General features: G+C 37.9%; 2 protein-coding genes across 2 annotated transcripts in view; both read left to right on the plus strand.

Annotated features, from left to right (window-relative positions):
• Positions 1-7,552, plus strand: part of LOC125776722 (SAFB-like transcription modulator) — an 89,263-nt gene extending 81,711 nt beyond the window's left edge. Inside the window, exon 2 of the mRNA XM_049450270.1 lies at positions 7,088-7,552. Within this exon, the coding sequence (XP_049306227.1) occupies positions 7,088-7,552 (465 nt within the window). The remainder of the gene's footprint in view (positions 1-7,087) is intronic.
• The window catches only part of LOC125776679 (uncharacterized), a 125,356-nt gene that overhangs the window by 52,507 nt on the left and 57,305 nt on the right, over positions 1-15,544 (plus strand). The window lies entirely within an intron of this gene.

A 15,544-nucleotide genomic window follows, 5' to 3' on the forward strand; every position in this document is an offset into this window, starting at 1 on the left:
GGAACAATGTACAGTTCATAAATCCATAAAAATTCATTGATATATTTTAATAAAATTATTTTTCTAAAACAAGTTTATTAAAAACTATCGCTTAAATAAGGCGGCCTTTACGTATGTCCTCGATGTTCTAGAGAGGAATGCAAGTTCTTCAAGATCGTCATATATATCTTTACTTCATCGATTGTCTTCAGTTTTACGGTTTTTAGCTGAAGGAGGCTATCAGCATAAAGTGGGTAAAGACTTCGATATTCCAATGGCTCAGTCAACATTTTGTTGCATCTTAAAAGAAGTATTGGGATTGCTTTAGTCTCATTTGTGCCCTCAGTGGATAAACCTCGATTAAAGTGATGTTGAAAAAAGGGAAGCGAAAAAGGATTATTTTCAGAAATACGGATTTCCAGGCGCGATTTTATGTGTAGACGGGGCACATATTAAAATCGTTGCCCCAACTAAAGATAAGTTTCTCTATTATAACCGCAAAGGATACTTTAGTATCAATGCCATGATTGTAAGTTTGGTGACAAATTCGCATTTCAAACATCTTAATCAATGTTTTGCAGATATGTGACAATAAAATGAAAATACGTTATGTCAATGTTCAGTTTCCTGGCAGCAATCATGACTCTCACATATGGAAATTTATTTCTCCGTTAGCACAAACCTGTCGTACAAAAATTCCGCTAAACTTAAAAATTTTCCGTTCCGAGTGAATTGAGTGAACGCAACTCTACGAATTTCGAACTTACTTTCGGAACTGTTCGAATTGCATGATAGCAGTTTCGTAACTTTCCCGAAAAAACACTCTACGATGGATTGCGTGATAGGGCTGATTGTATTGGATTGTATTTATTATACATACATACATATCGTCACCTGAAATGCAAAATAACGTATCATCAAAAAATTCGAAATTGAGTGTCTTATTGATTACGCTTCACTACTTCAAATTACATACATAATATTACATATGTTCAACATTTTCTGGTTCTGCGGTCAAATATAAACCAGTTTTAACCAATATTAATATTTTGTTTCACTCATGTTCCATTTTATTTCGTGTTTCATTCATGCCACTGTAAATTTCTGAAAATGTTGTTACGTTATTTTGCATTTCAGGTGACGATATACTCGTACATATATTAGTATATACTCATACGTACATATACGAATTCAAGGTGAATAGGGGATTTTGGAATTTTGCGGTAGCCCTTTATTTTGAAATAAAGGTGAAAAAATTATTAATTGCAAAATTAAATTATCTCGATTTTCGCAATTTTTTCGATCGATTTTTCGCAATTTTTGTCGATTTTCGTTCGGACATTTTCCGATTAAATTACTTTTTTGTGCTCTTGCTCATTTTGCGCATTTATTGGTTTGGCTTTCGTATACTTGGGAATCGATATTATTTTTTTCTCGTTTTCGTAACCGATTCCAAATATATTTGTTGCCAACTTTTATTGCTATTGGTTTGGCTTTCGTATGTTTGGGAATCGACATTTATTTTTCGTTTTCGTAATCGATTCTTAATATATCTGTTGCCAACCGTTATAGTCGTTTTTCGGAAATTTAATTTAAACCAGCAAAAATGAGCAGGCCAAAGCCAACTCTCGCAAACCTGTCTCCAAGTAAGGAGTTGACGGACTTAAAATCGTTAAGACGTCAAAGAACGGTTGCGAAAAGTAGTATTTTGCGCATTAAAATGGGCCTTCTTGAAAAGTCTATGTCTTTAGATCCAATAGAATTGGAATGTCGTCTAGATATATTAAATTCACATAGTGAAAAATGTTCCTAACCAGCCAACTTTTCAGAAAACCTTTTTAGGATGGATTGTATCTGGCAAATACGCCAGTAATATAAGTTCTCCTCCCAGATTACATAGCAAATTATGCCAAGCTGAAGAAGACTTCATGTCAATAGATTCAATAGTCAACCACCCGTAAAAACATATATTGCAGTTTTCGTTTGCTTTACTTCCATAGCAGTACATTTAGAATTAGTTTCGGACCTATCTTCTAATTCATTTATTCTCGCCCTAAAAAGGTTCATTGGACGCCGAGGAATGACAACGAAGATATTCAGCGACAACGCCGCAGAGGAACTGTCAACCCTACTGGCAGAAGTGGAGGCCAGGACCCCAACGACGGCGAGGCACTAACCCCAGCGCATCTGCTGATAGGGTGCTCCTTGCTTCAGAGCAGGTGCCAGTGGACCCAGTTCGTTGTTGCGAGAGATGGCAACTTGTTTGCTGTCTCAAGCAACAGTTCTAGCGACAGTGGTCCAAAGTATACCTGACGGGCCGTCGGGAACGCAACAAGTTGCTGCACCCCACTCGCAATCTGCAGCACAGCGACCTCGTCCACGAGGACAACATGCCGGCACAGCAGTGGGTACTCGGGCGCGTCGTCGCAACCGTCGAAGGGCCAGACGGCAAGGTGCGAGTCGCAGACATGGCGACTAAGGCGGGCACAATCAAGGATCCCATCCACAAGCTGGCCTTGCTTCCACTGGAAATTGAAGGAATCTGATCCTGTCAAGGTGGCCGGTGTTGCGTCAAGCGACAAGTTTACACCTAAAATAAAAATAATAAATTAATTGTAAAATATTGAATTATAAAAATTATAAAATATTGAATTATTAAAAATTAAATTAAGAAAATCTATTATAAAATACCTACCTTAATAATGCATTCATAATACCAATCTATTACTTACCTTAATACTTACCACAATTTGTTATAATATTTAACGAAAGTTGAGAATGATTATACTTACCCCTTTTTAATACATATTTATATTTCCACTAGTTTAAGCTTTAGGCTTAGCAATTAGATTAAGAAATAAAGAACTTCTATTGCAATTTGAACCCTTGAACCGAACGCACGCTTTTTCGTTACCGAAACAATTTATAAGTATTTTTCGCGACAGGTAATTGGAGTGATTTAAAATTGCGCATCCCTAACTATTTTTCGTGTTTCAAAAACGCTTGAAACTTTTCACATAGTCATTCACAAAATTTCATCTCTGTGTTGGTAGTGTGATGCCACTAAAACAATAACTTTCTACGTCCAACACTTTAACAATTTACTTTATGTCTCCGCATGAAATCACTGAGTTAACTTTGAGAAAAAAAACTTGGGGGTAATTGTTGTACTCTCTTATTAATATCCATCCACTGCACCGATATCTGGGTATTTGGCGAAAGCGAGATTTTCAGTGAATAAAATATGACATTTTGTAGACTGCAATTTTCGATATCTCCACGTTTAATGTTTAGTAGGACCTTAAAACACTCCGCATAATTTTTCGTATATTTTCGGTAAGGAGCCTGACAGTAAGGATCACGTGACGTTAACATGTGTGAAAAAGGAGCGCAAATCCTTACCATAACTGGAAAACTAAGTTGCTATTTTGAATGATTATTTCCAATATGTATGAATATATTATATATGCAATTATCTTAAGGAAAAGAAAAAGTCATTCAAAATTGAAAATGAATAAGATCATATTCCTAACACTCAAAAGCACTAAACGTAATAGCTATTCGCTTCTTTGAACATGCTAATATTTCGATATGGCTAAATATAACGGGTGATTTTTTTGAGGTTAGGATTTTCATGCATTAGTATTTGACAGATCACGTGGGATTTCAGACATGGTGTCAAAGAGAAAGATGCTCAGTATGCTTTGACATTTCATCATGAATAGACTTACTAACGAGCAACGCTTGCAAATCATTGAATTTTATTACCAAAATCAGTATTCGGTTCGAAATGTGTTTATCGACAAATTTTGTTCAGCGATGAGGCTCATTTCTGGTTGAATGGCTACGTAAATAAGCAAAATTGCCGCATTTGGGGTGAAGAGCAACCAGAAGCCGTTCAAGAACTGCCCATGCATCCCGAAAAATGCACTGTTTGGTGTGGTTTGTACGCTGGTGGAATCATTGGACCGTATTTTTTCAAAGATGCTGTTGGACGCAACGTTACGGTGAATGGCGATCGCTATCGTTCGATGCTAACAAACTTTTTGTTGCCAAAAATGGAAGAACTGAACTTGGTTGACATGTGGTTTCAACAAGATGGCGCTACATGCCACACAGCTCGCGATTCTATGGCCATTTTGAGGGAAAACTTCGGACAACAATTCATCTCAAGAAATGGACCCGTAAGTTGGCCACCAAGATCATGCGATTTAACGCCTTTAGACTATTTTTTGTGGGGCTACGTCAAGTCTAAAGTCTACAGAAATAAGCCAGCAACTATTCCAGCTTTGGAAGACAACATTTCCGAAGAAATTCGGGCTATTCCGGCCGAAATGCTCGAAAAAGTTGCCCAAAATTGGACTTTCCGAATGGACCACCTAAGACGCAGCCGCGGTCAACATTTAAATGAAATTATCTTCAAAAAGTAAATGTCATGAACCAATCTAACGTTTCAAATAAAGAACCGATGAGATTTTGCAAATTTTATGCGTTTTTTTTTTAAAAAAAGTTATCAAGCTCTTAAAAAATCACCCTTTACAAGTTTTTACTCGTTTAACTTTAGGATCCTATTATCCCTATTAGAAATGACAATATGTTTATGGCTTTTAATTAATGTTTATTGCATATTCATAAGTTATTTTCGTTTTCCATTTTGTGTTAATATCTTTCTTAAATAAACTCATTAATTTTTTACCAAAATTGCATGTTAGCAACTGATATTTTCTAAGAAAAAATTCGAAGGTTGACCATACTTCAACCGAAATTTGTTTTAACGAGTTGAGTTAAAATCATTATAGTGAATTTCAAAACTTCAGCCAGCAAATTGCAATCGCTTTGAAAACCATAATAGAGAGCACCGTAGACCGTAGACGGTATGATGCAAGAGTTAGCATAAGTCGAAAGGTTAGGCTGTTTATCAGACCACCATTAGTGATGTTAATGTAAATGCGAGCAATCTCAAGTGCCCATAATTCTCGTGAAGGCTTTTATTTTGAGCTTTCTCTTTAATCCAGGTACTGTCACTACTTGGAGGTTTGTACTGTCCACTGAGTAGTAGTACGTCTCTTCTGTGCCTTGAAGCAGTTTTTATCATTTTAGTGCTTGGGTTCAAAACATTTGAAGCAGCGCACAGGTCTTGTGACTTCGCTTTTTAACGACACCGGTTTCCTGTATTTTAATAAGATATAAGAACCGCGGAAAGAAAAATTGTGAGAAGTATCCATTTTATTTAGTACTCCTGATTTTGAAAAATTAAATTATTAAACTATAAAACACATTATGTGAACATTCAGTTGTAATCGAATTTCAAAATATAGGTATACATTGTGACAAGAACGCACTCGGAAATTGGAATTAAATTCCTTGGGTAAACAATATTTCAAAAATATGTATGTATTTTGCTAAGTAGGTAGGAATGCCCTTAATTACTATCCCAAATATGATAGCGATCTGTCAACCAGTTTGCTTACAGCAGCTCCTTAAGTCACACTCAGTGAGGCGTTGCGATTTTTACAATAGATAAGAATATCGAATAAAAATTTGTCTAAAATTTCGTATTTCTAACCAAATTTCGTCTGCGGAATCGTTGCAAATGTTGGAAAAGGCTTACGGTGATATCAAAAACACAAGACTCCGAGTGAGTGGTGCAAAGCCTTCAAATACGGTCGAGAGATCGTTGAAGACATGCCTCGTTGTGAAGGATATGGTGATTGAAAATCTTCAGGCAAGTGTTAAATAGATGGAAAGAGAGCTCGACATCTCTCGTCCGTTCAAATGATTTTGGTGGATATGAAACGCGTTCTTGCTCGACTCGTCCCGATAAAGCTGAATTTTTTCAAAAAGAGAATTATTAGTAAATAGGTCTTTTTGGACATATGTACTTGATGGTGCGAATTTCGATCCCACATTCAGTGAAAGCATTAAAATTGTCAATGAGGCATGGGTTTATGAGTTTAACATGCAAACAAGTCAACAATTATCGGAATAGAACTCGTTTTCAGTCGACTGAAGAGATAAAACAAAACTTGTTGAAAGCCATCCCAAACGATGCTTATGAAAAGGGGTTCGATTCCGATTACTTTGGCGGTCGGATAAAAAATATAAATATAAATGCTCCCCTATCAGAGCTTCTCCAGAGGAGAAATATGCAAAACTGATGTTGCTAACACTTATAGCGGGATTCTGTAACCAGTCTCTAGTCTCCGTTTGAGACATTTTGTGGTAAAGCCTCAATTTGTGACTGTTACTATTCATTAAACAGTCTCTAGCGTTAGTTTCAAAATATTGACTCAAATTTGAGACCTGATAGTTAGCAGGTCACAAACTAAGAAGAACTCTTGCTGCCATTTCGAATACACTGAATAGAGATCATAATAGATATTGTTACAAAAAGTAGTATTAAGTTGTATTTGTATTACTATATGCATCCCTGATTATGAACAATAGCTGTAGGTATATGGAATAGCATTTGTCTTGTTGTAGACATCTGGCGCCACACTGTCTGCTCGTCTAGTTAAACAATTGCTGAGTCTGGCGCCGCGACTGTCTGCTTGCGTCTGGCGCCGTATAGCCGTATGTTCTGGTAATTTCCAGACGCGATATTCTAGAAGGACACGTCGGCATCAGCGAGAAGTGCGTGGCTATAGCCGTATGTTCTGGTAATTTCCAGACGCGATATTCTAGAAGGACACGTCGGCATCAGCGAGAAGTGCGTGGCTATATAAGCCGTGGCAGCGCCGACGTAATCAATCAGTGCTAAGAGTAAACTGCTATAGTGTAGACGAGTTGTGAAATAAAGAGTTGTTGAATTAAATTAAACAGTGTTGATTTTATTTGTCAATCCAGAGATACGAACCTAACAAAGTAAACTAGCAAGAGTAAATTCGTAACAATTGGTGTCAGAAGTGGGATTGTCAAATAATCCAAATTCAAGATGGTTAAATTCGGAGAATTGAGAATTCAGCAATTGAAAAAGGAACTGGAGGAGCGTAAATTGCCGATAAGCGGGCAAAAGGCGGATCTGCAGGCACGATTACGTGAAGCAATGGAAGCAGATGGAATTAATGTGGACGAGTTCGAATTTGATGGGCCAGAAACTTCTACAAAGGTAGAAGAAAAAGTAGAAGAACAACGAACATCATCAAGTGGAGACATGAACATGCTGTTAGTGGCTTTTAAGCAAATAATAGCTGAAAATATATCACAAATAACAGAAAATGCAGTGCAAACAGAAAATCGTCTGGCACAGCAAATAGCCGAAAATGCAAAAAATGCAGTGCAGGCAGAAAATCGTCTGGCACAGCAAATAACGCAAATAGCTGAAAATACATCACAGTTAGAGTCTCGCCTTACACAACAAATAACTGAAAATAATACGCAGTTAGAAAAGCGTTTGGTACAACAGATTACAGAAAATAATACACAAGTGCAAGAGAAATTTTCAAAATTTGAAGACGAATTAAGCACAATAAAAAATGACGAAGAAAATTTAAGATCAGAATTTCTTCAACTGAGCGTGTGCGAGAACTGCAACTACATGGCCCTGCACCATCAACAAATAATCAAAGATTGAAGGCACCCACATTCGATGGAAGTATTCCATTTCAAATTTTCAAACTTCAGTTTGAAAAGACAGCAATGGCCAATAATTGGAATGCAGCGGACAAGGTGGCGTCCTTGTTTGTATCATTGAAAGGACCTGCGGCAGAAATCCTTCAGACTATTCCAGACTGTGAACGGGACAACTATGAGGCATTGATGAGTGCGATAGAAAGACGATATGGTAGTGAGCACCGGAAACAAATATACCAGATCGAACTGCAAAATAGGGGTCAGAAGATGAACGAGTCATTACAAGAGTTCGCAACTGAAATCGAACGACTGGCTCATTTGGCAAATGCAGATGCACCTGTGGAATATATTGAGAGGGTAAAAATTCAATGTTTCATAAATGGAATTCGTGATGTGGACACCAAACGCGCCACATATGCATTGCCAAAAAGAACGTTTGCTGAAACGGTTTCGCACGCCCTCACACAGGAAACAGCTTCCCTACTAAGTAAACCAGCACACAAAGTACAAAGGGTTGAAATGGAACAACCGGCGCTGATGGAAGAAATATTGAAGACTCTGAAGACAATTGTTGCACCGCGAGTAAATACAACAGGAAGATGTTTCAACTGTGGAAAAGCGGGTCACTTTGCCCGAAATTGCAATATAAAAGTAAACCCATCAAAACGGAAACAACCAACAGATAACGAGGACGGAGCATCCACATCTCACAAGTCGTTAAACTAAAACGGAACAGTTCAAAGGGGCGTGAGCTGGTTCCCACAACTATTTGCCCCGCCATCTCGATATCACAAATAGGTCGCCATGACAACAATCTTACTATCAATGGCATCGTAAATGGACGACTGTCAACGCTTACTTTGGATACTGGTGCCACACATTCAATTATCCGACCGGATGTGGTAAGAGGAACGGTTGAACCATTAGTCGGTTGCAAGCTTCGAACGGCCACCGGAGAGGAAGCAGCTGTCGCGGGAAAAGTGTTTTGCGAAGTAATGATCGGTACCCTAGAAGTTAATCACACCTTCATCGTAGCAGAAATCACGGATGAAATTATAATGGGAGTAGATTTCATGATTAATCACGGGGTTACTTTGGATTTAAACAAGCAAATGCTGTTTTGCCAGAACATGGAGATGCCTATAAACACCGGATATGTGACCAACGTTGAAAGTAAGAGGGTGATTGTTGATGATAATCAGAGCATTCCACCAAAATCTGAGGCGATTGTATGGGCTAAAGTGAATGGAGGAGGTGGGACTGAAGAGTTGTGGATTGTGGAACCAACAAAAATAGATACACCCATATTGGTAGGAAGAACGCTTGTGAAAACTAGAGAAGACGCCACCATTCCGGTCAGAGTAGTGAATGAATTCAACACGCCTATAAGGCTGAAGAAAGGAGCAGTAATTGGACAGTGCCAGAATGTAAGTGCAATAGCACGATGCGAACGGTCAGAACAGAAGCCTACTATTGAGCCACAGCAGATAAGTCCTACACTCCTAAATAATTTACTGAACGAACTGCATGGAAATGAAAAATTAAAAGCAGAAAAACTATTAGAAAAATACGCATCCATATTTGCAAACGAAGGAAACACAGGAAGAACCGGCATTGTCAAACATCGCATAAATACTGGAGACGCTAAACCAATCCGACAAGCTCCGCGTAGGGTTCCACTAGCAAAACGTGAGGATGCTAACAAAATTATTGAAGACATGCACAAAAACGGTGTAATCGAACCTTCAATAAGTCCATGGAGCTCACCTATCGTCTTAGTTAAAAAGAAAGATGGTAGCACCCGTTTCTGCGTAGATTATAGGAAGTTGAATGATGTCACAAAGAAAGACAGTTATCCTCTACCGAGAATCGACGATACCTTAGACACCTTGTCTGGAGCAAAATGGTTTTCTACATTAGATCTACAAAGTGGATATTGGCAAGTCGAGATTGATGAACGTGACCGTGAAAAGACCGCTTTCAGTATGGGCGACGGGTTATGGGAATTCTCTGTGATGCCATTTGGGTTATGTAATGCGCCTGCAACGTTCGAGCGACTGATGGAACATGTGTTAAAAGGACTCAACTGGAAGACATGTTTAGTGTATCTTGATGACATTATCATCATGGGAAAAAGTTTTGATGATCATCTGAAAAATCTAGAGGAAGTCTTTCAGCGAATAGCATCAGCCGGATTACGCTTGAATCCCAAAAAGTGTTCATTATGGAAGAAGCAGGTCACATATCTCGGACATAAAGTGTCAACTGAGGGGATTCACACCGAGGAAGGAAAAATAAAAGCAATCAAAGATTGGCCTCGACCCACCAACATACATGAACTCCGCAGCTTCCTTGGCTTATGCACGTATTACCGCCGTTTTGTACCTGGATTTGCGAACGTGGCTAGAAGTTTACATGATTTAACCAAGAAGAATCGCCCATTTGTATGGCAGTTGGAACAAGAAAAAGCATTTGAGCAGCTGAAAGAACTACTTTGTACGGCGCCGATGTTAGCTTATCCAATACCTGGAAAGAAATTCATCCTGGATACAGATGCGAGCGCTTATGGAATTGGAGGTGTCCTGTCTCAGTTCATCGACGGACAAGAAAGAGTAATTGGGTATTACAGCAGAGTGCTCGGGAAACCAGAGAAAAACTACTGTGTGACGCGAAAAGAACTACTAGCTGTGGTGGAATGTGTAAAACATTTCCACAAGTATTTGTATGGACAACGATTCTTGCTGAGGACTGATCATGCAGCATTAAAATGGTTATTACAGTTTAAGAATCCGGAAGGCCAAATTGCACGATGGATCGAAAGATTACAGAATTACGACTTCGAAACGGAACATCGAAAGGGGATTCACCACAAAAATGCGGATGCATTATCACGTCGCCCTTGTCCACTGGAATGTAAACATTGCTCCAAATCAGAAGGAAAAGAAGGTATAATCGACGTGCGATTACTGAATATAGAACCGGAAGATGATTGGACTCCTCACCGCATCAGAATCAATCAGCTGGAGGACCCTGATCTTGCAAAGCTGGTAATGGCCAAAGAAAATGGGGTACGACCACCAAAGGAACAAATAAGTAGCGAGAGTCCAACTGCAAAAGCATATTGGGCCCAATGGAACAGCATAAACCTCGTTAATGGATACCTTCATCGTACCTGGGAAAGCGAAGATGGCAAACAGTCTCGTCTGCTGATCATAGTACCGAAGTCCATGATCCCGAAAGTATTGAAAGAATATCACAATGGACCTAGTGGAGGTCACCTTGGAATTACAAAAACTATAGAGAAGATTAAACAACGGTTCTACTGGATCGGTTGTCGAGATTCCATAGCAGAATGGATAAGTAATTGCGTAGAGTGCATGGCAGCTAAAGGTCCTAAAGCCAAAAGTCGCGGTAGGCTACAACAGTACAACGTGGGATCACCATTTGAACGAGTCGCAATGGATGTTGCAGGTCCGTTCCCAACCAGTACGGCCGGAAACAAATATCTACTGGTTGTCATGGACTATTTCAGTAAATGGCCAGAAGTATATGCCTTACCAAACCAGGAAGCGAAGACAGTAGCCGAAGCGTTTGTAGAAAATTGGATAACAAGGTTCGGAGTGCCCGTCGAATTACACTCAGATCAAGGCAGGAATTTCGAATCTTCCATTTTCCAAGAAGTCTGTACATTATTGGGCATCCACAAGACACGGACAACAGCGTTACACCCACAATCAGATGGGATGGTAGAGAGATTCAACCGAACGCTCGAAGAACATCTGCGGAAAATCGTTGATAAAGACCAACGGAATTGGGACAAGTGCATCCAGATGTTCCTGCTGGCGTATCGTTCAGCGAAGCACGAGACAACTGGTTACACGCCAGCAAAGATTATTTTCGGATCTGATCTGCGACTCCCTGCTGATCTTAAGTTTGGTACGAATCCTACAGCTGTAAGAAATGATGGAGATTATTGTTCTGCCTTAAAGGAAGAAATGAATGAATTGCATCTAATGGTAAGACAGCATACGCATCTGATGAGCAATAAGATGAAGGACCGGTTCGATCAAGCGGCAAATTCAAAAGGTTTTGAAGAAGGTGATCTGGTCCTGTTGTACAATCCACTTCGAAAGAAAGGCTTGTCACCGAAATTGCAGACAGCCTGGGAAGGACCCTATATGGGGATGAAACGACTTAATGACGTGGTATACCGCATACAAAGAAATGGGAAAGCACGATGTAAAATGAAAGTAGTACATTTGGAGAGGCTCGCCCCATTTGGTTCAAGAGGATTTGTGCCTAATCGGGACGATTAGGCTTTAGTGGAGGGCAGTGTTACAAAAAGTAGTATTAAGTTGTATTTGTATTACTATATGCATCCCTGATTATGAACAATAGCTGTAGGTATATGGAATAGCATTTGTCTTGTTGTAGACATCTGGCGCCACACTGTCTGCTCGTCTAGTTAAACAATTGCTGAGTCTGGCGCCGTATAGCCGTATGTTCTGGTAATTTCCAGACGCGATATTCTAGAAGGACACGTCGGCATCAGCGAGAAGTGCGTGGCTATAGCCGTATGTTCTGGTAATTTCCAGACGCGATATTCTAGAAGGACACGTCGGCATCAGCGAGAAGTGCGTGGCTATATAAGCCGTGGCAGCGCCAACGTAATCAATCAGTGCTAAGAGTAAACTGCTATAGTGTAGACGAGTTGTGAAATAAAGAGTTGTTGAATTAAATTAAACAGTGTTGATTTTATTTGTCAATCCAGAGATACGAACCTAACAAAGTAAACTAGCAAGAGTAAATTCGTAACAATATTAATCGATTGTATTTTTTATATTTTGTAAGCAACTCAAACACGAAAAGGTTAAAAATAAATAAATTTTACATAAATTTCGTAAATATTATTTTTATGGATTATTTTTATGGATAATGATGTTTTTTGATTTTTAATATTTGTTATCGACATATTTATTTTCATTCAAGTGTAAAAACATCTCTGAATAATGAAATGTAATAGATTTTGTGACTGTCACTTACAGAATAGCAAAATCGTCTCAAGTCTCAAAAATTGTCTCTAACTTAAAATCTCAAATTTAAAGACTTGAGACTGTATCACAGTACAAAGTCGTACGGTTATATTTTTTAAAAGATTCCCGATTAAAAATTCAAAAATTTTTTTCAATAACACATAATAGTTCTCAATGTTTCATTAAACTTTGTAGGTTTAAACATACACTCTAAACATTAAAATAAGTTCACATTTCATTTTTATTTTGTTATTTTTAGCTAAATTTATTAACTTACAAATCACTTACCACACTCATCGTTGAAAAGGTTAGATTGTTTACAATTATGAAGAAAACAAGCATTGCCACATCTTAAACACCATATATGAAGGATTTTTCAACGACAGCGTTTTATTATTTTGTGCTTTCGGGTGGTTTTTTTACTTTATTAACTATTAATATTTTTTCACATCATTTGCTAAGCTGTAAATCAGTATGGAAAGCACTCCTTTCAGCGTTGGCGCTCTAAACAAAGAACCCTGGTGGAACCAATTCCCAGGGTGACTGAAGTACTTTCGCGTAGTACTCCCTTCTGCTCTAAAAGAATTAGGCTATGTTCGTAAATGCATCATGACGATTTCATAACAAACAGAACGTTTAGAAATGCCAATATTGCAACACTGCAATAATCAAGCGTTCAAAAATACAACACTTCTATCAGTTGTCACTCATAATTTCTATCAAAAAATTGTTTACTGCATTTAACTACGATGTCTGACGAAAAGTAAGTGGAAAACTGTTTTATTTTAATTTTTATATTGAAATTTAGTTAAATTATGTTAATAATAATTGTATAAATTATTATTTTTAAATTTTTAGTGAAAATCTTAGTAATGCGGAGACACAGTTATTGCTGAGAGTACGGTTGAGTATGGAGGACGAGTTTAAATCTGGTAGAAAGAAAAAAAATGTATTGTGGAAGAAAGTTGTAACCGAAGTCAAAAATGTAAATCCACATATAAGATTGGACAGCACCACAGCGCAGAGAAAATTCTTAAATCTATTGGCAACGTACAAGCGCATTAAGAAAGAAATAATAATTCCGGTAGAGAAGCTACATCCTGGAGGTATTTTGAGGAGTTCGACGAAGTTTATGGTACAAGGCACTCAATTACTCCTCCAATAGCAAATTTGCAAGCCTCTTTGGATTTGGTACTGTCGCCCACATCTTCAAACGAAATAAATATTGAGTCGCCAGATTCTCCACCGACTAGCAGTCAGAGAGCCACTCGTCCTCGAACGACGTCTAACAAAGACATTTTAAAGTTTTTCGAACCAGAGGCGGTTAAAGAAGAAGCTCGACATAACGAGGTCATGGCTTTGGAGAGGGACAAGCTGGCTCTAGAAAAAGAAAGAATAAAAGCTCTACTAGACATGAAATCGGTGTTGGCAGATTATTTAAAAAAATAGTGTTAATATGAATAGTTAAGTATTTGGCCTGTGGCAGAGAACTGAAATGTACCTTATTTTTTATATGTGTAAGAAGCTCAGCTTATTTTTTTTATTAAAACTAGGTTTAGTTAAATAAATGTTTTTTCTTTTTAATGAAAACAATAAAAATTAAAAAGAAGTTCATCAGAAAAAGTAATAAAAAAATTATTCAAATAAAGGAAGGTAAGGTAAAGTAAATTTTTTATGATGAAAACAGAGTGGTAAAATAGTTTCTTCTATCGATTCCATTGATATCATCTGAATCAACACGGCGAACGGGGTCATCTTGAATTCCTTGGATTTCATTGTTGTTTTCCATATCGGCATGTGTTATTGTATAGTTAATATGTTCAGAATAACCTCCCTTATTTATGATAAAATTGTGTAAGATAGCGCAAGCGAGTATTACATTAGATGTGGCTTTAATGCTCGAAGCTTCAATATAATTTAAAATTTTGAACTGTTTCTTAAAAATCCCGAAAGTTTGTTCAATAAATACTCGCGTTGAGCTTAAACGGGTATTGAAAGTCTTCTGTTCCCTACTGAGATGCCCATTGTCTCTGTGAGGTACCATTAGAAATTTCGATATGGGGTACGCAGAGTCCCCCAATATAACAGCACTTGGTGCAAGCTGTAACTCGCCAGATGTTATTGCTTGAAATATTGGGCTATTTGTCCAAACATTGGCATCGTGGCAGCTCCCTGGATATCCAATAAACACATCTAGGAAACGATATTGGCTGTCGCATATAGCCTGGAAGATAATAAATTAATGTGATAAAAATAATGAGGTGGAAGCATGTAAATCAAACCTGCATGGATACTGAGTGGTTTCCTTTGCGATCATAATAACTAATCGCATCTACACTTGGGGTAGGTATATTAAAATGCGTTCCATCTAAACATCCTATAACAAAAGGAAAGGGATTCTCTGCTATTTTCAAAATTTGTCATGACCTCTTGCTGACGGTCAATAGACGGCCATTTTATTTCGCTTTTAAGATTACAAATGACTTGGATTGCTTTGTTAAATACACGGTGTGATGTTCCTTTTGCAATGTTGAAGCGATCCGAAAGCTGTCGGAACGTCACCCTGCTATTACATAGCTTCCATAATGTCATGTACAGACAATTCTCTAACGAATGACCATCACGGCCAAGCCTTGCAGTTACCCAGTGTGGAGTCAAAGCCTTTTCCAAAGCCTAATTAAAGTGAAACTATAAATTATTAATTTTCATAAAACTTACCTTAAAAGTGGCCCAATTCATTCGAAAATGGGAATAGAAAATGTCTTCGGGAAATGACTTTATTGTTTTAATAAATGATTTGTTTTTAGGTATTTTTCTTTTTAAAGACAAACATTTGTACCTACAAATTTTTCTTTTTGACTTCAATAACCTTCTTTTTCTTAAATTTAAAGAAAATCTATCATTTCTTTGCTCACAAATTTCGTCTAGTGTTAGATTCAGCAAAATTTCCATTTTAGTAT

This window comes from Bactrocera dorsalis, chromosome 2 (genome assembly GCF_023373825.1).
Source record: "Bactrocera dorsalis isolate Fly_Bdor chromosome 2, ASM2337382v1, whole genome shotgun sequence".
Lineage (NCBI taxonomy): Eukaryota > Metazoa > Arthropoda > Insecta > Diptera > Tephritidae > Bactrocera > Bactrocera dorsalis.